Source organism: Myotis yumanensis, unplaced genomic scaffold (genome assembly GCF_028538775.1).
Source record: "Myotis yumanensis isolate MYYU_CA2020_CCGP unplaced genomic scaffold, mMyoYum1.0.hap1 SCAF_9, whole genome shotgun sequence".
NCBI lineage: Eukaryota > Metazoa > Chordata > Mammalia > Chiroptera > Vespertilionidae > Myotis > Myotis yumanensis.
The window spans coordinates 36,895,114-36,918,748 of NW_027223760.1; the positions used below are offsets into that span (position 1 = coordinate 36,895,114).

At 36.3% G+C, this 23,635-nt stretch overlaps 1 protein-coding gene across 1 annotated transcript in view; it reads left to right on the forward strand.

Annotated features, from left to right (window-relative positions):
* Positions 1-23,635, forward strand: part of CNTNAP2 (contactin associated protein 2) — a 1,802,564-nt gene that overhangs the window by 828,198 nt on the left and 950,731 nt on the right. Inside the window, exons 5-8 of the mRNA XM_070424092.1 lie at positions 1,776-1,979; positions 6,011-6,195; positions 10,609-10,752; positions 12,044-12,308. Of these exons, the coding sequence (XP_070280193.1) occupies positions 1,776-1,979; positions 6,011-6,195; positions 10,609-10,752; positions 12,044-12,308 (798 nt within the window). The remainder of the gene's footprint in view (positions 1-1,775; positions 1,980-6,010; positions 6,196-10,608; positions 10,753-12,043; positions 12,309-23,635) is intronic.

A 23,635-nucleotide genomic window follows, 5' to 3' on the forward strand; every position in this document is an offset into this window, starting at 1 on the left:
TGTCTTTCATCACAGATGATAAAGATATTTTACTTGGAATTCATCTGGGACAGCATAGTTGATTAAGCTCAAGTCTAATTGCCTTTGCAGTGCCAGCAGAAACCAAAATTTAATGGCTGTTTTTCCCCATAGTAAAATAAACCTCTGTGAGTCATAGTCTCAGAGAAGAGAATTCTGTAGATTAAGAAAGTCTTTTTATGGACAGTAAAGAACATTATTAGAATTATAACTTAAATGTCAAAGTTAACTTTTTCTCTCTGAACTTTTTAGAATACAGGAATTCTCTAAACTATTTTTTAAAAACGCAAATATTTGATATAATAGGGTAAACATTTTTATATTAATTTTTATTGAACTTATTAGGGTGAAATTGGTTAATAGATTATACAAGTTTCAGGTGTACAATTCTGTATTGTGTTCATCACCCAAAGTCAAGTCTCCTTCTGTCACCCTTACCCCAAATTCAGAGACAGTATTGTGATTCTAAAGTAATTAGACCTATCCAGTTTGACTAGGTTCGCTATGATTTCAAATTAAAAGTCAAATAAGTGGATTTAAAAAATACTTTTAATGACAAAATTGTAATTATGAGAACTAAGCTTCTATTTTGTTCTCAAAGCTTGATCCTTGGATTGGAAAGGCACTTACCAATATGGCATAATAAATTAGATCATTCCATTTCCATTTCAGGGATGCATTATGTAGCAGCTATAAAACAAATCCTTACCATCACCTTCTTTTGAGGATGGTGACAAAATTGTCTATACTTCTAAAAACTTTATATAATTTTGTCTCCATTGAAATTCCCTAAAATAAAATTAGAACTTTTATAGTTACAATATAGACTAGATATTTGTTCTCTTAACTCATTTATGGCTAAGGCTCACTGTAGTCAAAAAGATGAGTAGCCAGATTTTCCATTCTGAAGGCAGGAAGCCAACATGAAAATGCAGACAGTTGTGAGGCCCAGGAGCAAATGGTAAAAAGCTTCTTTAAGTTCAATTAGCTATAAACTCAGAGTACTACCATGAAGTTTACTCGAAAAGTAGTAACATATAAAAAACATTAGAAGCTGAATATATCACCAAACCCTGAATTCAAGTACTTTCATGTTTTTGTCAAAGGAAAGCTAATTTGTGAGTAAAATGTGAATTTTAAAATCATAAGAATTAGCCTCATTTAAAAAGGAAGACATTAAGATTTCATTATACTGCAGGAATTAATTTTTTTTAACTTATTTCAAATAAACTCTAGACTCCCATGTAAAAATTTGAAGTATATAAATCATTGATGGCATTTATGTTAATCAACATAATTACAATTGAAGGCCATTATTTTTTAAGTATATTTTTATTGATTTCAGAGAGGAAGGGAGAGGGAGAGAGAGATAGAAACATCAATGATGAGAGAGAATCATTGATTGGCTGCCTCCTGTATACCCCCTACTGGGGATTAAGCCCACAACCTGTGCATGTGCCCCAACCAGGAATCCAACTGTGACCCCCTTGACTTCTTGGTTAATAGGTAGATACTCAACACTGAGCCATAGGGGCAGGGCTGAAGACTATTCTTTATGACTACTAGCAATATAATTCACACAGGACACACAATAAATCAAAAGAAGAAATAGGACAAGAATCCAGGACTCCATATTTCTCAGAATAAAACACTTCTTTTTTTTTTCTGTGCAGACAATGGTTGGAAATAGATGTACTTCACACTGGATGGCAACATACAAAAACTGAACTATAATGTGTTTGTTTTTCTTATTTCAGGGGCTGATGTTATCAACTTTGATGGCCATGTTGTGTTGCCATATAGATTCAGAAACAAGAAGATGAAAACACTGAAAGATGTCATTGCCTTGAAATTTAAAACCACTGAGAGTGAAGGGGTGATCTTACATGGGGAAGGACAGCAAGGTGATTACATTACATTGGAACTGAAAAAAGCCAAACTGGTCTTCAGTTTAAACCTAGGTATGTTCCAACTTTCGGCATCATTCTTTCCATTAATATTTCCATTAGAGAAGTATTAATGCTGTGTAACCCTTAAAATGTAAATTATTAAAAAAAAGTTTACATTGTTATCAGTTCAGTTTAACCCACAGTGGTTTGCATATATTGATATATTTATTCATTCAAAAAATATTGCAAAACACCTGTATTGTACAAGGTGTATATTAGCATCTGAATACAGTGGTGGACAAATAGAGAAGGACCTTGGACTCATAAAGTTTATGCCCTAGTGGAGGAGTAAGGTAGTGTCTTATGTGTTGTTATCTTAAAATAACTAAGTCAAAAGAAATGATGTCAAATAATAATTATAGTTGACCTTTAAACAACATGCAAACCCTCCCACAGTGGAAAATCCACATATAGCTTTTGACTACAGTCAGCTCTTTGCATCTTCAAATTCAACCAACCATGGATTAAAAACAGTATTTTCTATTGGAGGTTGGGAATCTGAGGTAGGGAATCCGAGGTTGGAATCTAATGTTAGGAATGCTAAAATTTGTTTTCTATTCATGATTGGTTGAGTCCAGGGATGCAAAGAGTTGACTGCATTCAATGAGTAAAACCTTCATATAAGTGAGCCCACCAAGTTCAACCATAGTATGAAATCAATTAAATGGGCTAATATAATTCTGCAGAGGTAAGAGGGGTCAATATTAGAATATGTACTGAGAAAGGTCCTCTACAAGATGTTCAAGTTGCTATCAATGACAGAAGACAACCATGGGAGAAGAGCTTTTAAAGGAAGCAGTCACTACAGACAGAGCCCTTCCTTGCTGTTCCTTGAGCAAGGAAGATGATGTAGATAGAGGCAGTGAGTAATTGATAGAGAAGATGAAATCCAAAAGTTAAGAATTGTTCAAATCTGTAAGAACCTGGAGAGCAGGGGTGTGGGACGGTTTTTCTGCCAAGGGCTATTCGGATATTTATAACATCATTTGTGGGACATACAAAATAATCAACTTAAAAATTAGCCTGCTAAATTTAGGGAAAAAATTAACTAACTCATCCCTAATGTATTGACAGGGCTAGACTAAAAGATTTTACAGGCCTTATGCAGCCCATGAGCAGAACATTCCCCACCCCTGCTGTAGAGCATGGCACAGGGTTAGATACTATTTTTTAAGCATGAGAAGTTCACTGAGACCTCTATAAAGATAATGGTTCCATCCACATGAGAGTTGAAGATGGACTCCTCAGGTACAAGATGAGCTGGCTCTGTCTTTCAGAAGGCGGCTGTCAGTGGAGATGCAGAAAAATAGGTCCACTGTGGAGATGATTTTAGTGGCACTTTCAGCATGATTTGTAATGAATTGAGTGTTTAGTAAAAAAGGAAGAGATCAAGTAAAAGGTAATTCCTAGGATATGACTTTGGTGCCATTTTCAGAACTAGAGAAAGCTCTATTTTCTCTGTAGAGGAACATTAGTTTAGAGGATCATTCATTTCCTAGACATTTCCTCTAGGAACCGCAGACTTCTGTGTTTGGACAGGGTGCATTTTAGTTGCTGATTGATCATCAAAGTTGAGATTTCTCTTAGAGTGGCATGCCTGAGATTGACAGAAAACGGTGCTGATTAGAGACTAAGAAGGGGCAATGGATAGGAGGAAATAAGAATATGTGATGTCAGAGACGAGGAAAAGAAAATTGGTGGTTACTGTGTTGAAGTCTCTTACAATGTCACATAAGAAGACAGAAAAGGGGGGTTACTGTTTAGCAACATAGAGGTTACTGGTGATTTACTCTCAGAATAATATGCATGTAATATAAAAAAAGCTGTCTGGACAGAAATAGACCGCACTCTTTACAGTGATGGAAATAGGTGCTGATGTTTTGCATATAAATTCTTCATAATATTCTCTACTCTTATTATTGAACATGTATTTATGTGTTACCTAGGAGAAAATTAGCCCTAAATAATTTTTGAAACAAGGTTCAATAGGAGTTAAAAAGACAATATACAAATGATGTATCATAGAGAATTATACATTTGAAACCTATATCATTTTAATGAAAAAAAATGAAGTTAATAAGGAGGAAATGGGGAGAGAAACACAGGAAGCATGTAAGTTATTTTTAAAAATACACACACACAGCAACTGGATTATATCTTTAAAAGTTTATATTTTCAAACTTTTTTCTTAAAAAAATGTGAAACATACAGAGCCACTATGCATTTACAAAGGTGCGACATTACATTACTGTTCTGAAACAAGTAATTGCTCATATGACCACACACACACACACACACACACACACACACAAACACACACACACACAAACACACATGATCAGTACCATTTCCCTGGATAGCAGTTTACTTTAAGGGCTTTTATTGACTGACTAAAGTTTATGGCTGCCATGGAAACAGTCACTCATGCACTGTCCCTTTATAATGCCATTACCTAAATATCAGGTACATCTAGCTGCCGCTTAGTGTTCTAGTCTAACTACTTAAATAAAACTTAATGTAGCCTTTCACCTGGAATTATTATTTCTTTTCTTCTCCCTTCCTCCTCCATGTACACCCACAATCATCATATTTGATTGCATCACCAAAGGAAGAACATTTGATCTAGGGAATACATAAAAATGTCAGATATAGGTATCATTAGCACCTTAAATATGGAAAAAAAAGGGGACTTAATTTAATTATTCAGGCATTCCTGTGTTTTTCTTATTTTTATTATGCTTTTCATTCTGAAACAATATTATATTTTTATAGCATTTATTTTTGTCTGACCATAAAAAGCAACATTTCACTTGACAAAATAGAAAGTGGTATAAAGTATATACACAGCATCCCCAGATGACCTTAGTAAACATTTTGAATTCTTACAACCTTTCCCTCTTATTTGTAGTCTTATTTCTGTGGAGATCTTATTTCAAAGCTAGATGAAAGCAACATATATATTTTTGCAGGTTTTTATTTTAAAGTGTGACTTCTATACTTTTTCATGTCACTAAATATTGCATTGTGCTTAAGATTATGGTACTTGGATTCAGAGGAAATTGACAATTGTCATGCTGCATTTTCTTGACCGAAAATAACAGCACTAACCTCAATAGTAACAGACTGTTAACAGGTACTATTTAATGAATATTCACTAAATGCCAGGAAGTGTGCTAGGGTCTTTGCATGTACTAAGTAATGTAATCCCCACAGCAACCTTGTAAAGCAGGTACTATTATTTTTACTTGTTTTACATCTGAAGAAACAGAGACCCAGAGAAGTTGTCAACTTGCCCAGTATCATTGAACATCAGAAGCTAGGCCCTCTGGCTTCAGAGCTCATGGGACACTGACTTCAACAGGAACCTAAATTTTTTAAAGCTCATTATTTTTAAGGGAACAGATATTTTCATCTTTACTAGCTTTTATCTACTTTGAAAATAAAACTTTTTAAGTACAGTCACATGCTGGTTTTCCCTATAGCAACCACAGTAGACAAAGCATCAACTCATAGTGGGTTTTTTAAAATTTATTTTTATTGTTGAGAGTCTTACAGATATTCCCCATCCTCCCCCCCCCCCCATGTTAGTCCCCCTTCACTGAGCTCCTGCCCCACCCAGGCTTTCATGACACTATTGTCGGTGTCCATGGGCTATGCATATATGTATATACTAAATTCTTTGGTTAATCTCTTCCCAACCCACTTCCTCCTCCCTTCCCACTGAGATTTCTCAGCCTGCTCCATGCTTCCATGTCTCTGGACCTATTTTGCTCATCAGTTTATTTTGTTCATTAGATTCCACATATAAGTAAAATCACATTTTATTTGTCTTTCTCTGACTTGCTTATTTCACTTAACATAATCATCTCCAGGTCCATCCATGCTTACAGCTGCATAGTATTCCATGGTGTAAATGCACCATAGCCTTTTTATCCACTCATTTGCTGATGGGCACTAGAGCTATTCGTGTTTTAATAAAAGGTCTTCTTCTACCCAGAGCCGTGGTGTCATCACCTTATTTCTTTTCCACTCCCGTGATGCAGGAAGCAACCAGCTAGGCCCCATATATGGCCACACGTCCGTGATGATGGGGAGCCTGCTGGATGATCACCACTGGCACTCCGTGGTCATTGAGCGCCAGGGCCGGAGCATTGACCTCACGCTGGACAGGAGCGTGCAGCACTTCCGTACCAATGGGGAGTTCGACTACCTGGACTTAGACTATGAGGTGAGCTTGAGGACATATGAACTGTGATCAGTGTTGAGTGGCTGCCTCCATCTCCCACTTGTATTATTGTTAATTATGTGCCTTCCTCACCATTTTCATTTTATTCTCCAAAGAAAAATTAACTTATAATTTCAAAACCTAGTTTATTAATACATGTCATTTTATTCTTTTATAAATTTCAAATAATAAATATTTGAAAAACTTTTAAAATCTTGGTGCCAAAGTAACAATTTGAAGAGAAGGAACATCTATCATGTTATCAGGATTACTTAACAAGTCCTGAATAAATTTAAGTTATAATCTTTCCATTTCTTATTCATTATAATGTTAGTTACACTATTTTACTTCATAATACACAGTATTATAAACAAAGAGTTGCCTAATATTTATTATAAAATATTGAATACGAAATCCTGAGTTCTGATTTATATTAAGCCATTTATAAACTTATGGCTATTAATCGTTCTTTTGACAGGTTCTATTTTCTCAGATATAATTGTCACTAAAGCAATTGAAATAGATAATATTTTTAAAAATAGTCCTTAAATAAAAATGGCTATTTCTTATCCTCCAAATGATCAAAGATTAAAAAAGCTATGATATTGGTCTAATAAAATTATATATTCTCATAATATACTAGTAGGCATACCAGGTATTTTAATAAAGTATTTGGAGAGCAATTCAACCTTTAAATGTCCATTCAAAAATGTTAATCATATATAGTAATAAGAGTTCTGTAAGAACATAATAATCACAGCATAATGTATTCTATGAGAAAAGGGATAATGCTAAATGAACAAGCAACGCAAAGCAGTAAAATAAGCAGGATGAAATATTAATCAGCCAGAGGCTTATGAACTTCTTAATTCATGGAACCCTTGGTGTCTTATTAACTTTCCACAGCCATCCATGACCCTTCTATAGTGGTTAGACCTGAACAACTTAATAAATGTTTATGCCCTAAGAATACAGTGGCCATTTTAAAAAAACACATATAAAATGAAAGGGAAAATTATAATTTTATTTTATTCTTACGATAGTAATTATTTACTAACTAGAGGCCTGGTGCATGAAATTTGTGCACAGGATGGGGATGTACCTCAACCTGGCCTGCACCCTCTCCGATCTGGGTCCCCTCAGGGGATATCTGACTTCCGGTTTAGCAGTCAGACTTCCCTCTCACAATCTGGGACTGCTAGCTCCTAACCGCTTCTGCCTGCCAGCCTGATTGCCCCCTAACCACTCCCCTGCTGGCCTGATTGATGCCTAACTGCTCCCCTGCCAGCCTGATAACCCCCAACTGCCCTCCCCTGCTGGCCTGGTCGCCCCCAACTGCCCTCCCCTGCTGGCCTGGTCGCCCCCAACTGCCCTCCCCTGCTGGCCTGTTCACCTCCAACTGCCCTCCCCTGCTGGCCTGTTCGCCCCCAACTGCCCTCCCCTGCTGGCCATCATGTGGCAGCCCTCTTGTGACAATGTCATGCAAGGGTGTTGTGTGAGGGTGTGATGCTACCTAGGATTTTATAATATAGGATGTTATTGGAAAGTAGAGGATGGTTCCCCCTTGTCCATTGAAGTACCTGGGTAGGATTTTAGAAAGAATCAATTGCATGGAATGAAAAGCCTGGGTTTGAATCCCTTTCTGCCCTTTACTAGTTGTGTGACAGTGGCGAAATCATGCTCACCTTCTATAAAATGAATATAATGGCACATTTATTATAGGGTTATTTGAGGAGACAACAGGAAGTAAGAGAAACCACCATATATGTCAGTTATACTTCATTAGACTACACATGAAAAAAACCTATGTTTATTCTCTTTCATACAAAAGGAGCCCCTAGGCAGGTAACCCTGGGCTCAAATGGCAGCATCACAGTCATCAAGACCCCATCCCTCCTCTTGCTACTCCTCCTCCCCACTGCAGATCACTCCAAGGTTGCTACTCATTCTGTGTTGCTTTCCAGCCAGCGGGAAGGAGAGAGAGGGAAGGAAGGTGAACTATAGTTCTTGGAGTCACACACAGACCTTTCATTTAAATCTCATGAGAACAAAACTTGCTTCAAAGTGGTTGGTAAATGCCACCATTGGATAGGGAGCAACTGTGGAACTGAAAAGCATTTTTTTTCCTCTAAAGAAAGTTGAGAGAAAGGACACTTAGAGGTATTTAATAGTCTGCCACACTTTATAAATCTTGGTAGCTAACAAGATGGTTAATGCAGCTATTTTTCAAAGTAATCCTTGAATGGCAAGCGGTAAGTCCATCATATGATGCATATGAATATCTGATGATTAATAACTGCAACAGTTTTTAATATCAGAATAGTTACAATTTCAGAAAGTATTTTGTGGTCCAGCCACTTTATTTACTGATGAGACTACAACACCAGAAAGAAGGGATTAGTTACATTCTCATATCATTAGTTGCATTAGGGACTGAGATTGGAACCTGCATCTCTTATTTGTAAGGAGCCTGGTAAATTGAGCCCTTGATGCTTCCTTCACCCAAGCACCTTCCATAAGGTAGGACGTGTGCCAAGGATTGCTGAAAGCAGAGAAACGAGGAGTGTCTGAATCAGCCTCCCAAAGGAAAACGAAAACCCTAGATAAGCTATGCACACAGAAAAGGAATCAAACAACACTTACAAACTGGGGTCTAGGTATATTTCAATATGTGATATTTTGTTGAGGATTTCAGCATATATGTTCATCAGGCCTATTTTTTTTTCTTTGTAGTATCTTTATCTCATTTATGAATTAGGATAATGTGGCCTCATAAAATGAGCTTGGGAGTTCTCCTTCTTCTTGAATTTTTTGGAAAAGTTTGAAGAGGATAGGTGTTATTTTTTTTTATGAATGTTTCATAAAATCCATCCCTGATTGTAGTATTTCATGAAATGAGCTGCATCCCTAACTTTGAATTCATATAGTATTTCAAATCTTTATAATAAAGTGTTCTCTTTTGCCTAAGCTAAAAGAAATGTGATACTGCATGTCATTCAGCATAAAAGATTTTATTACTATCAACTAAGGAAGAAATTGATAAAATGAATTATAGATAGGAAATTAAATACTTCTTTTAAGTATCAATAATTCTTACCCTTGGTGTTAGGTAACCTATATATACCTAATAAGTTCAGCTCGATGCTACTTAAAAACATTGTTTTTCAATAATTCTATGATCTTGGTTATTCTCAATTTTTCCTTTTGTAATTTTCTAATTTTTAAATATATTATCAGTTTTCCTCTTTTCTTCCTATATATAAACTTTACGATAAATGATATATAGCTAACCATTATTTTTCAATTTATTAAGTGAGTTATTCTGGTTTTTTTTGTATTATCTCATAAGCTATCAATGATTTATGGCTTATGAGATAATATAAATCTAATCAGACATTTAGAATGACATGTTGTTAAATAATGGAACATAATTGTCTAATGGCCTCCTAGCACACAAAGATCTTTGCCTTATGTATCAAATATGAAGTCTTGACATTTAAAACTTTTGTTTTCAAAACTTTGTAAGGAAAATTGATGATAACACTGAGTGATAATTAATCATATAATATACATTATATATCATGATATTATATCTATGATTAGTAGATTCATTTACTACCAATTAATTATTAGCAATGCATAAGTAAATCTAAATTTTATTATATGATAATGATATTACAGTGCTGTAATTTGACCAAAGATATATGGAAAACACATAATCTTTTTTTATAGGCAATAGTAGCTAGAGATTCACAGGAATAAATAGTGACCTTCTTCCTTATAATTTAAAATACCTATAATATCTATAAGCCTGTACTTGTCAAGTTACAGCCCCTAAATTCTAAGATGCTCCTACTCAATACAGTAATGAGACTTCCTGAACTATTTTCTCTATTCACCATAAGTCTAATGAATGTTTGACTTTAATGGACATTAGACTACAATAAGTTTATGTCAGGTAAATACAATATTCCTTGCTTTTGGCTGCAGTATTATCAACTTATATATTAGTGTTGATTGTCTCATGATGACTAGAGGCATTTATTGATAGTATGTCTTTGAAGGATAAACATAAAAATGTATTTTAATATTACTTAATATGTTTGCTGTGTAGAGATTTAAAACATTCTCAGGATAAATTATAAAATGCCTTTTGGGTAGCAAAAACTCAAGGGATTGTTGCTATTTTCTTGTTCAAGTTATAATCTAATTGCCAGAATTAATAATACTATTATGCACTTCAATAACAACAAAAATTTAAATATAATAGATTTGGAGACAGAAAAATGTCTGTATATATTGGTTGATGTAAATATAACAGACCTTGTCTGTATTGATAGTTCTGTCTCATTAAATGTGAATGTTATTTTTTTAAGTCGAATACAGTATGAATATTTTGTTGTTTTTTTCTCAAAGATCACCTTTGGAGGCATACCTTTCTCTGGTAAGCCAAGTTCCAGCAGTAGAAAGAATTTCAAAGGTTGCATGGAAAGCATTAACTACAATGGTATCAACATAACTGATCTTGCAAGAAGGAAGAAGCTGGAGCCTTCAAATGTGGTAAGATCTTTGACCCCAGAAATATTGGTTCTTACAAAAACCACAGAACTTGCATTTTCTATGGACTATTGTATAACAACATCATAGCATTTTTTGTCACACTTATATTGGGCTCAACAGTATAGAACTGACTTTAGAATTACCAATGTGTGGATCCTGGATGTACTATAAAAATGAATACTGGATTTTGAGTTGAATTAGCTGGAAATAGATGGTGAGTTTTATTGGTAAAAGTAAACATGTAAAAATAATAATTGGTGAAGGTACAGAGCAAACTTAATTTTAATATTAATTCAGAGAGAGTCTGCCATAGATTTAATAGTTAATGTGCTGAAGTGAAAGAACTATGCATCTAGAGATAGATAATGGTGTTGTGTAAAAAAAAATTGTAGGGCCAGTTAAAAATATAAAATCATATTCCTCAGAATATTATGGTGGGATCAAAGAAGCTGAGAACAAATGTAGATTTTCAGATCTTTAAAAGGAGGGTACTTAGACCCTGGAATATAAAATTTAGTGTATACCAATATAAAATTCAGTATATCAAATTTGTGTGTACAAAATAGAGGGATTATGAGATTGAAGGAATAGCTTTGCAATTTTTGTTTTAATTTTGTACATTCATGTCACTGTTTCCATAAGCATTAATTCATTATTATGTAAGCACAGTTCATGGGAATTTCAGTGGGATTTTGAGTTGAATTAAAAAAAATAATCTGAAATAATCAAAACTATGCTGATACTAAATAATTAAAATGCATATATAAGTATGGGTGTAAAACCCAAGATCATTTGCTCCAGAATATCAGTTTAATAATTAGCAACCAAATGACCATGATTCCCACTGAGACCAATAATATAATAATAGCCATCTGAATAGGACATCCAGAAGAAGACAGAGGCATCACCTCCCCAGCTGATGCATCATTAATTAGGGGGAGAGAAGCAGGTTTTTGCTGTCTCCAGAGAGTCCATTCTGAAGCTCTCAAAAATGCACAGCCCATCCCCTGGTCATCCCATCACAGCAGGCTGCCTATCAATTTCATGATGGATTGTGCTTGTTACATCCAAACTTGATGACTAACTTCTGCACCTTGTTAGGCATACACTCCAAGTAGACTCACGTCAAGATATCCAATTGCTGAATAAAAGTCAGCCTACTACATGTGATAGTTTGGGGTAGGCTAAAGCCCTGCTTTAAAATATATAGAATTATAGCTTTGTCTACTGTCTTCCATGGATCCTTATTTTATTCTGCATTTTCCTCAAAGAATGCCCTTCTGTTTTACAGGGAAACCTGAGTTTCTCCTGTGTGGAGCCCTACACGGTGCCGGTCTTTTTCAATGCCACCAGTTACCTGGAGGTGCCTGGACGGCTCCACCAGGACCTGTTTGTGGTCAGTTTCCAGTTCAGGACTTGGAATCCCAATGGCCTCCTGCTTTTCAGTCACTTTGCAGATAATTTGGGCAACGTGGAGATTGACCTCACTGAAAGCAAAGTTGGTGTTCACATCAATGTCACGCAGACCAAGATGAGCCAAATAGACATTTCCTCAGGTCAGTGAAATCTCCTGATGTTTGCTCCTGAAACTGCTGAGGCGATTTCCACAGATAAAGTTGCATTTGTTTGGTTTGATTTGGTTTGGTTTGGTAGGTGTTACATGCTGGTGGTTATATTTGGATCCAGTCTGAGATTCTTTCTTGGTTGCCCTGAGTGCTATTTGAATAAGGGAAACTTGGAACCTTACTGAGAAGGTGAGGAGCGGGCGAGGAGAAAAGTTGGTTGGACTGTCTTAGGGCACCAAAATCTTCTATTTCTTATAAATTCTAATTCCTATTTAATGGAAAAATTAATATTTCTTTAAGTGAATATTTTATCTTTAAAAACAAAGAATATTTTTTTACTAACATACTAGTAACTGGTATCTTTTGAATTCATGATCATTCAGATATCTTTTACAATTAGTAATGGGATTATAATAATTTAATTATGACTTCAAAGGTCTATTCAACCACCTGAAACAAAACTTCAAAGGATTTTGTTAAATTTGTGCAAATGTTCAGGGAAAAAAGCAAACAGGAGTGAGTACAACATGCATGTATCAACCGAGGAGGGTGCTTTTTAAACTTGACATCACAGTGGCATGATAAACTGACACTTAGGTAACACTGTTGTTACCTGAACAGACGTGGCAACCTTGGAATATTCTTTGAGTCATGTGGTACAAAGAAAGTTGAAATTGCAAAGTGAGATATTCTAAACAAAGAAAAATTCGACGTGTTATGGGAGTGATAAGCAGTAAAATGTTCACAGTTTCACTAGATGTTTTTAGCAGTGGCTGTGTTTGTTTTGTAAAGCACTCCCTAGACGACAGAGAAAACTAATGTTCCTGAGCACCTTGGACAGATGTACAAAACACAGAGAGGAGGTTCATGACCGAGTGTTCAGCTGCATGACTGCAGGCCTGGAGGCTAGACTTTCCAGGTTCACTGGTGACGCCATATGCATACCCCTGACACTGTTCCTAACAGGTCATATTATTTGTGTTCAGCTCACTCCCCTCTGTGTGGTCAGCTCTTTGAGGGCAGTACCCAGGCCTGTTCTATCGTTGGCATGTAGAATAGCACTTATAACAGAAGAGGTGTCCTGGGGAATGCTTGTCAAGTTCAGCACAGTGGCCCTTTGATCCAGTGTTCACTAACAGGGTGTCTTTTGCAGCAGGATCTATGTCTTTTTTTTTTTTTTTTTTTTTTTGTAAATAGGCTTTTTGTTTCTGTATGGACTGTTGCTGAAAAGAATTCAAGGAAGACATAGTGACCAATCTGTAAGAGGTGTTTCTGAAATCAAAGGCTGGTGTGAACTACCTAGATGTTTACTTTTTCAGTTTTTGCTTTGTTAGTTGTGCTTTTTCCCCTGAATGTTCCAAGTCAAAATGATTGATTAACCATATTTTATCACTACTTCCCAGTACAAATTCACTTGGGGAGATTTAGTAAATAGAAAATATCTGGAGAGATCAGTATAGCACATAAAACAAATACACAAATAAATATTTACCACACTTGGAACACTCACTAAATCCTGTCATGATTCATGGCTCTTTTCTAGTGACAAACCACATAAAAATATGTAGCAAGGCCTCCCTCCTGGAGTGCTCTTAACAAGTCCAACTTCCTGAGACTATTATAATGGAAAGAATAGGATCTTAAACATAGTTATCAACAAACAGTCACTAATTGAATTTGGTCTAATTTAGGACTCCAAGATACTCTCATCTAATTTAAACTGTGTTTATTAAAAAATAAAGAATAAAGAAATCCAACACTTAACAACTAATATATTTTAATAGATTTGCTTAAGTGTGATAAAATTGAACTTTAGAAATTTCTGTCAATTTAGCCAATTATCCATGCAAATTAAGGGAAACTGGTATGAAACCTAAATATTTCTATAGTCTCCCTGTTATATATTGTAATGAAAATACCTTAGTTTTTCAGATCACTGCTGTGTTTTTTCCTAAACATGTAGTAAAAACTGAGATCGCATCAGTTATCATTGCTCAAGTTTGAGAAATTTTAGTAAGTAAATAGATACACATACATTTTTAAAAAGTTGAATCCTGTACTCGTTGAAATTGTGTTTATTAAAAAGCAAAGGAAAAAAGGGAATCCAATATGTTATAACTCCATTCATTCATCCTACAAATATATAGAGTGTGCATAGAACACAATTTTCATATGTATTTTAATGCATCTTACCAAAGTCAATTAAATGTAAAAGTAACGTAGTGTAAGTAGCAACAATGAAAAAATAATTTAGAGAAATAAGTTACCTTTCGATGTACTCTAATAATTAGGATGTTTTCTTTTTCTCTCCCATTAAAAAATTGCCACTAAATAATTTCATGACCTAAAAACAAGTGGTGACCACAGTTTGGAAAACACTAACCTACAGATTTGTCTCCTCAATTGGAGAATTTCTTAAAGTTCTAGTGATGCCATTATAATAACCAGGTTATTATTTAACAGGAAAAGAACAAAGGGGAGACTAAATGATATAGACATACCATTTATACAGCTTTGCCAGGCAGCTGCAGTTTAACACTCCCCAGGTCTATTCCCTGCAAATCAATGGGGGAAGGTACTGGGCAGTAGATAGGTACCCAGTGAGGTATGGGTGACATGGGAAGAGGCTTATCTGTCAGTCACACCTGGGAATAGTCAGAGGCCAGAATAGGCATGGCCACTGCAAGGACATGAGATTGAGACAGTTAATTCCTGAACACAGAGAGCTCTCTTTCTCGGCTCTCCTGGCTCTTGTGCTTTTGGCCCTCTGGCTCTCTTGGGGCTCCTGTTGCAGGGGTGCACTCCCTGTGTTCACCCCCCTGTCTCATGGCCATGTGGGGCCCACACAGTGGGCGGTGATTGGCCTGATGCTACATCAGACTCAGCTCTACCATGGAATAGAAAGTCTGGGCACTGACCCTACTTTTGTCTCTACTGAATCCCAGCTGCACATTTTCCAAGCCTGGAATAAGGGACATGGAACTTTGCAAATCAAGAAATGTAACTGTATACAAATAAAAACTATGTATTCACCTGTATGAACCTTAAAAATTTCCTTTTCTGAAGATATCACAAGAACCCCACTCCCACTAGTGATAGAGGAATTCCACCCACCCAATCCTCCAGCAACATTCGTTGCTCAGGGGGATTTACTGTATCATTTTATATCTGAAAACTAAAGGTGCCTTTCAGGAACAAATTATGATATTATAATAGTAGTAAGAAAGTAATCTACGTGTATTATTGTCTGATGTAGCCAAAAGGAAGGAAAAAAAAAAACCCCTGAAATACTAGTAAGGTGTTTTGTGTTTTTTTTTTTTTACCATAAAATGCCTTAATTTTATGCCACTAAATCACAAATCGATGTTTAGAATAATACTCTAAAGTTGTGATCAGCTGAGAAGAATAAGGTCATAAAATGTGATTCAGCATTTATATAGTGGAAGGAAAGTTAATTCTATTAATGACTTTTCTCACCTATTTAAAAAAAAATCAATTTCCATCCATGTAAACAAAGCCTTTCAGAAAAATCATTCAGCTTCTGCCCTGTTTCTAAATCAGCCATTTGCTACTAGTAAGCTGAAGTATTCAAACCTCCTTGTTTTGTTCAGGTGGACATTGCTTCATTTTAGAATGACTTTTCTGCATCCCTACTGCACTGGACAGTTGTACTCAGCAAATATCACCTTTGTTTGTAATTCTACCTCCAAAGAGAATCTGTGTGTGTGTGTATGTGTGTGTATGTGTGTGTATGTGTGTGTGTATGTGTGTGTGTGTATGTGTGTGTGTGTGTGTGTGTGTGTGTTTTGTTTGTTTATTTTTTGTTTGTCAACCTTTGAGTCCCATTTGGGTGTGTTAAGGGAAAGCAGCTTAGTCTCTGGGCTGTCCTAGTGAAAGAGCATAACGGGGTGCTTTGTAAACAACAGGCATTTGTTTCTCATAATTCCAGAGGCTGAAAGCCCAAGGTCATGGCAGTAGCATGGTCGAATTCTGGGGAAGGCCATTCTCCAGGTTTCAGACTGGGGACTTGTTGCTGTGTCCTCACCTGGTGGAAGGGGCTAGGGACCTCTGTGGTGCCTCCTTTGTGAGAGTACTGATCCCATTCATGAGAGCTCCACCCTCATGACCTAATAACCTCATGAAGGCCTCACCCTCTCCTACCATCACACTGGGCATTAGGATGTCAATCAAGTTGAACCTTAAATAACATAGGTTTAAGCTCTGCAGGTCCACGTATATGTGGATTTTTATCCAGTAAATACTGTAAGTGTGTTTTTTTCTCCTTGTGATTTTTAAAATACTATATTCTTTTCTCTAGCTTACTTTATTATAAGAATACAGCATATAATACATAAACATACAAAATATGTGCTCATTGAATGTCTGTTAAAGGCTTCCAGTCCACATTAGGCTATTAACAGTTAAGTCTTTTGTGAAATCAAAGGTTATATATGCATTGTTGACTGCATGGGGGGTTGGTGCCTCTAACCCATATGTTGTTCAAGGGCAAACTGTATATGAATTTGGGAAACATAAAAATACAGACTATAGCACAAGGAATAGATGTTTTCTTGGCTTTTTGTGTAGCGAGGGAACTTGCTGGTAAAACTAGCAAGTTACCAGTTTGATCTCAGTAAATGCATTTCCCTGGGACTGCTTATGGTACTAAGCAATTAGACCAGTGATGGCGTACCTTCTGAGTTCAGCATGTCAGCATTTTGAAAAACCCTAACTTAACTCTGGTGCCGTGTCACATATAGAAATGCAACCATAGTAAAACAAAGACTTATATTTTTGATATTTATTTTATATATTTAAATGCCATTTAATAAAGAAAAATCAACCAAAAAAATGAGTTCGCGTGTCACCTCTGACACGCGTGTCATAGGTTCGCCATCACTGAATTAGACTCTCTCTCCTCTTGGTTTTATGAATATTTGAAAATGTAGCTAGCACATTTTTATTTGAAGGAATTACTTCATTTCAACTTGCAAATTTCAGTGATAGCTTGTTACATGAGGTTACTTTTTCATTACATAAGGAAAGAAAGGTCTAGATTGTAATACTATTTTTTAATGTTTTAACTATTTATTGAGAATGATTTTCAGCTTTGTGATTTTAAATTGTTGATATGCTTTCATAATTTCTTAAATTTCCACAACTCAAAATTAAATAGTGTTTATCTAGGCATTACTTTATATGCTTCAAGGGATTTGTTTTACAATGTCTTAGAGAAGTACTGGAAACTTTGTTTAGTAATATATGTATTCTTTAAATCAAGTGAAACTATAATGATAAGAAACCTTAAAAATGTCACTCCCCTCTAATCTGTTAACATTGAGTCATTCTGATTTTATAAAAAACAAAGGAGTACACAGAATATTTATCATAATGTAGAAAACATAATAGTAATTGAAAACAAACCAAATATTTTAAAAGAAGGGATGACTGAGCATTACATCCTTATGTGGAATACTATTATGTCATGAGAAATCATATTTCTCAAATAAAATTCAATACCACTGGAAAATATAATATGGTAAATTAAAATTTGTACAAAAATATACGTAGTATATGTCCCCAATATTATTAAAGTACTCAAATAGCTAAGAAATAGTTTAGAATTAAATAAAATCTGAATAATACTATTATTTATCATCTTTAGTTGTTGGGTTATTAGTCCATGACTTACTTCTTAGTACATTTTTCATAATATCAAAATGTATTACAATAAATATTTATTACTGTTTAGAAAAATGTGTACTATGAAATAATGAAGGATGAAATGACATTTCTGAAAAGCAAGCTTAACAATATTGTAAGTAGAAATTACATAGAGTAAGTTATATCAATTTAAAAATTCTAGTTTCATAGTTAATTAGAAACATTTACATAGTCAATTTTTTAAAAGTGTGTTCTTAAAAAATGAGCTCCAGCCTAATTTTATTAATGGTATTCATGTAACAAATGGAACATTTCATATTCAGATGCAGAAATTTGGGTTTGGATCTATGCGCTTTTATTTGAATATATGTATAACTAATTTTAAACAAATTGTATGCCTTCCATGTAATTTTCAACCCATTTTTGCCTAGACAGATAGAAGGAAAGATAGAAAGTAAGACAGATAGATGAATTCACATATATAAAGGCATTTCCCTTTAAAACTATTGCTATCAAATAATAGCATATTTTATTTTCTCTCTTAATGATGAATCAATGAATACAAATCTCTTTATTTCCAAATAATTTTCATATATGTCTAAAAATAGTAGCCAAAAATTATTTTTTGTATTTCCTTACTTTTGGACGTGCTTTTAGATATGTAAGATGCTCAAGAAAAACCCGGAAATCCTTTTTAAGGTGCAGAAGATAAAACATGGCTCTGGATTCTTAGAAGACCATGGAGAGTGAGGAAGGTTGATTCACAGAGCACTGTGCTCATTTTAGGAATCTAGCTTTGTTCTAGGATAACGTATCTCCTCTTATTTAGTAAAAGCTAAAACTGAGATGGATATAGATCTATATAGTTATAGATATAAACATAGATAACCTTGGACATTTCTACAGTGCAGTTTTCTTACTTTATTCTCCCAAATCACAGATAGACTTGCTGTGAGAGCCACATGATGCCACTTAGAAAGCATTTGGGTGAACAGTGTACTGCTCCTGGGTAGCTTCACCTAAGTGACTTTGTCTTATATCTCAACTCCTAAAGTGGCTATACTGTCATCATGAAGCTGAATGGAAACATACTTTTAATTATATTCTGTGCATGGTGGTGCCTTTTCACATTGCTAGAAGCATTATATTCCAACATGAAAGAAAAGAGACACTGGGGATAGTTTTATGATATTAGATATTGACATCATTTCCCATAAAAAAGGGGGACATTTTAATTTATAGTTACACTTCAAGATACTATACCCACTCTAGTTTCTACAAGGTTTCTGGGCCTTTTAATTCTTTTCTTTTTAATTGATTATATATAGAGAGAAGAATAGAAAGAGAGAGAGAACATCTATAGGCTGCCTTCTACATGGCCCTTATTGGGGATAGAGCCCACAACTTGTGTATATGCCCTGGCTGGGAATGAACCAGTGACCTCTGGGTTCATGGGATGATGGTCAACCAACTGAGCCACTCTGGCCAGGGCATTTTATGGGCCTTTCTAAACATCCTATTCCCTTTTTAGGGAAAATGAATAAAATATGATTGTGTGTATGTATGTATAATAACTTTTTAAATGGCAAGGAAGAGGATAAAATTTAATAAACTTAGATGGATAAAATGGAGGTAAAAGCTCCCACTAGAGAATGCATCATGTTTTAAAAACTGTAGTTTACTATACAGATAAACTAGTTAAAGAGAAAAAATAATCAAACATCACTATTACCAACTAACTATGAGAATAAAAGTGAGTTATGTAAGACCAGCAAAGAACACAGCCCAGGAAACCCAAACTTAATACCTGGATGTAGTTCCATTTCCAAAACAGAGATGGAAAGGCACAGGAGCAAATTAGCTTTGCTGAGAGACCCATTGTTTCCTCTAAGTGTAAGGGCTGACCCAGAGGATATTGTGCTAAGTGTAATAAATCAGTCAGAGCAAGACAAATGCATAGGATTTAACCTACATGTGGAACCTTAAGAACAATATAAACAAACAAACAGAAGTCGACTCAAAGATACAGAGAACAGACTGACAGCTGTCAGAGAGGAATGGGGTTGGGGAGTTGAATTAAAAAGTGAAGGGAACAAGAGTACAAATTGTCTTTAGAAAACAGTCACAGGGATGTAAAGTACTGCATAGGAGATCTAGTCAATAAGCCTATATAATAAAGAGGGAATATGCAAATTAACCCTCACACCCTCACAAGATGGCTGCCTATGACCAGGCCGGTAGGGGGGTTAGTGAGGGATGACCAAACAACTGAACAAGCAGGCTGTGTGGGGTGACCAGGCCAGCAGGGGGGTTAATGAGGGACGAATAAATGACTGAGCAAGCAGGCTGTGTGGGGAGGCCATGAGGGGCAACCAGGCCAGCGGGGGGCGGGGGGTGGGGGGGCAGTTGGGGGCAACCAGGCTGGCAGGGGGGACAGTTAGGGGTGATCAGGCTGGCACACAGAGGCAGTGAGGGGTGATCAGGTTGGCATGGGCAGTTAGGGGAGACCAGGCAGACAGGCAGGTGAGCGATTAGGAGCCAGCAGTCCTGGATTTTAAGAGGGATGTCCGACTGCCGGTTTAGGCCCGATGGGATCGGGCCTAAACCGGCAGTCGGACATCCCCCAAGGGGTTCCAGATTGGAGAGGGTGCAGGCTGGGATGAGGGGACCCCCCTAACTATGAGTAGGGCCAAGTGGGTACTGGAAATATTGTGGAGAACAAGTATATAATTATCTAACCACCATGCTGTGCACCTGAAACTAATACAAATATAATGCTGAATGTAAATTGTAGTTGACATTTTTAAAGATAAAATAAATAAAAATTTAAAAAGGGCTGTAATTTCTCTAACTGATGGGTAAGTGGTAGATATAAGCATAGTAAATTTATATAATAGAGAGATAACTCACCCGTATTATTAAGGGCCTCCATAGAAACGTAACCAATATGATGTGTATAGAAACAAGGAGATTTGTTACAGGGAACAAGCCCACACAGTCCTGGAGACTGAGAGGTCCCAGGATCTGCAGTTGGCAAGTGGACACCCAGGAGAGCCTACGGTTTCACTCCAAGACCAAAGGCCTGAGAGCCAGGAGAGAGGATGGTGTAAGATCCAGGCTGAAAGCCAGTAGGCTTGAGATTGATGAGCTGATATTTTAGGTCAAATCTGAAGGCAGGAGATATCAGTGTCCAGGCTTCCAAGAAAGGTGGAGAGGGGGAATTCTAGAGATCCATGGAGATCAATCTGTTTTATTAAACACACTGATTGGAATAGTAATCTCATCCAGAAACACCCTCTCAGACACGCCCAGAATAATGTTTAACCAAACATCTGGGCATTCTTTGACCCAGTCAAGTTGACACATAACATTAACCATCTCATTAACTTTAGATATTTTTGCCATTTTGTTTTGTAATTTTGTTGTAAATAGTTAATAAAATTTTTAAAAATAGTGGTGCAATAGAGAATCAGATTGGTTGCCTTCATAATCAGAAAGAATACAGGATTATTGGATTAGAAGCTCTCCTCCCTTCCCCCGTTAATCTTATGGATAAGAATTATCTGGGGCAATGAACTGGACCAGGAAATTTGGACTGTAAGATAGTGCAATGAACTATCATCTACTTTTTTTTCTTTGATGATTTTTAAGCAATTTGAGCTATCCCATGTGTGAAGAATTTAGGTACATTGGGTTATTTGTTGCTTTGTTATAATATGTTGTGGAGATGAGCCTCTTTGCGGGAGGGAGCCTGCAGATTCTAGTAGAGTTACTGGGAACCTCTGAAATTAATCTGAGATCAACTTAAAGAATGACTCCTCTGGGTACCCTCTGAGATGTCTACTACATATGTGTCACAGTGTCTTTCCTTTATTCATAAAAGCTCTCAACTAGATAAATTTGGAGGAATCACACAATACTGCTCAGAAAGTATGTACCTTTACTTTGTAACATTGTATCAGAAAGTAATTAAGTGTATGAACCAATCTTTTATCATAACTCAACTTTATGATTTATTGAAGCCTTTCTAACCCGAGCACAGACCCTACTTCTGATAACCGAATTCCTACAGTTTTTCCTGAGTCCTCTTTCTTCGCTGCAGCCACTGACTTTGCCCTCTTACACCCTATGATCTAATTTTTACAAGTAAAGCTCTGCCTAGATCTTGGTTGTAGTACTCATAACCATGTGACTAGTGTGTGAGGTTTTCTGAAAGATGTTGATAACCTGCCAGTTTTTCTTCCAGTCTTGCTTCCGGTCTATTTTGGATCCGTTCAGAGGTTGAAACCCTATTGTTGAACCTGTGGCCAGAGGCTGGGATTTTGCTACCCCTGGGCATATTGCTCACCTTGATTTCCCAGATCGCTGCTGTTTTAGTTTAAACCCTGAAATGGCTGACTCCAGTCTAGGCTGCAGCCTCTTAATGCCTACAGATAATTGCCTTGTGTCCTTTGGCACAACTTGAAATGCCTCTGTCAATCCTTGTGCAGATCTATGCCAAATCTCAACCTCACTTTGTCTTCTCTCTCAACAAAGTGCTATTGCTTCTAGGTGCACAGATAAAACATAGTTAACTGGGGAGAGGGGGCAAGGAGAGAATTACAAGCAGGGAAGTAGTACAGTGCACACAATTCCACGAGCTTTCATTTTGGCATGTTTGGTCAATTCACATCATGGCCAAGAGTCTGGCAGAGAGGAGCCTGAATATTTCACATTCTACATCGTTATGGGGCAGGAGTCAGGAAAGCTGCCTTGTTAGGAAAGGAAGGCCCCTGGAGCCCAGCAGCTGATGCCAACCTGCTCCTGTGTGGTGCTGACTCATCTGCTAATCCAGCTCTCTCCTAAGGAACTAAAAGGTTGGAGGAAATGAAATGTTTCTCATCTGGTCCAGAGAGAGTGACGACTATAATGGTAATGAACCACTATTAAATGCTTTCACCATGACTGTCACTGTGCTAAATCCTTTACATTAATTGTCTTTCTTAAGGCTTCAGTGACCTTGTGAGTTAGGTATGAAACCTTCTTGCTCACTCATTTATATCAATGCTAAAATCATTCTTCTAGCGACCTAAGTACAAAACTTAGAGAAAATCAAATTTTATTCTCTATCTTGGTCTGGTTCATATGAAAATTTAGCAAGTACCACCAATTCTTGTGAAGTACCTCATCCATCCATAATTTCTTTATTCCAGTGGGGAAAAGAATCATCACTTGAAAAAGATAATTAAGACCACCTTAATTGTCAAAAAGAAAATTTTTTCCCCATCATTGCTCTGTTATTATGATACTAGTAATAAGCAGAGACTCTGGAGTTAGATTCTGCAATGGCTAACATTGACTGAGGCCGATCTCTGTTCTAGTCCCTGTTTAAATGAAGCTAATGTTCACAAATGTATGAAGTCATTTAATTCAATAAATCCTCAGGATCAAGGCCTTTATCCTCGGTATTGCATAGATGAAGAAACAGAGGCATAGAGATAGAATAACTCACCCAGCCTTTTCCAGCTACGAAATCACAGAGCTTGAAAAGGAATTCAGAACATCTGAGTCTAAAGTCAGTCCTCAGGGCCACTCTACTGTATTGCCTCTCACATTCATTCAACACACTGGCTTCCATTCTCAGAGGATCGGGCATCACTGGATATGACACATCT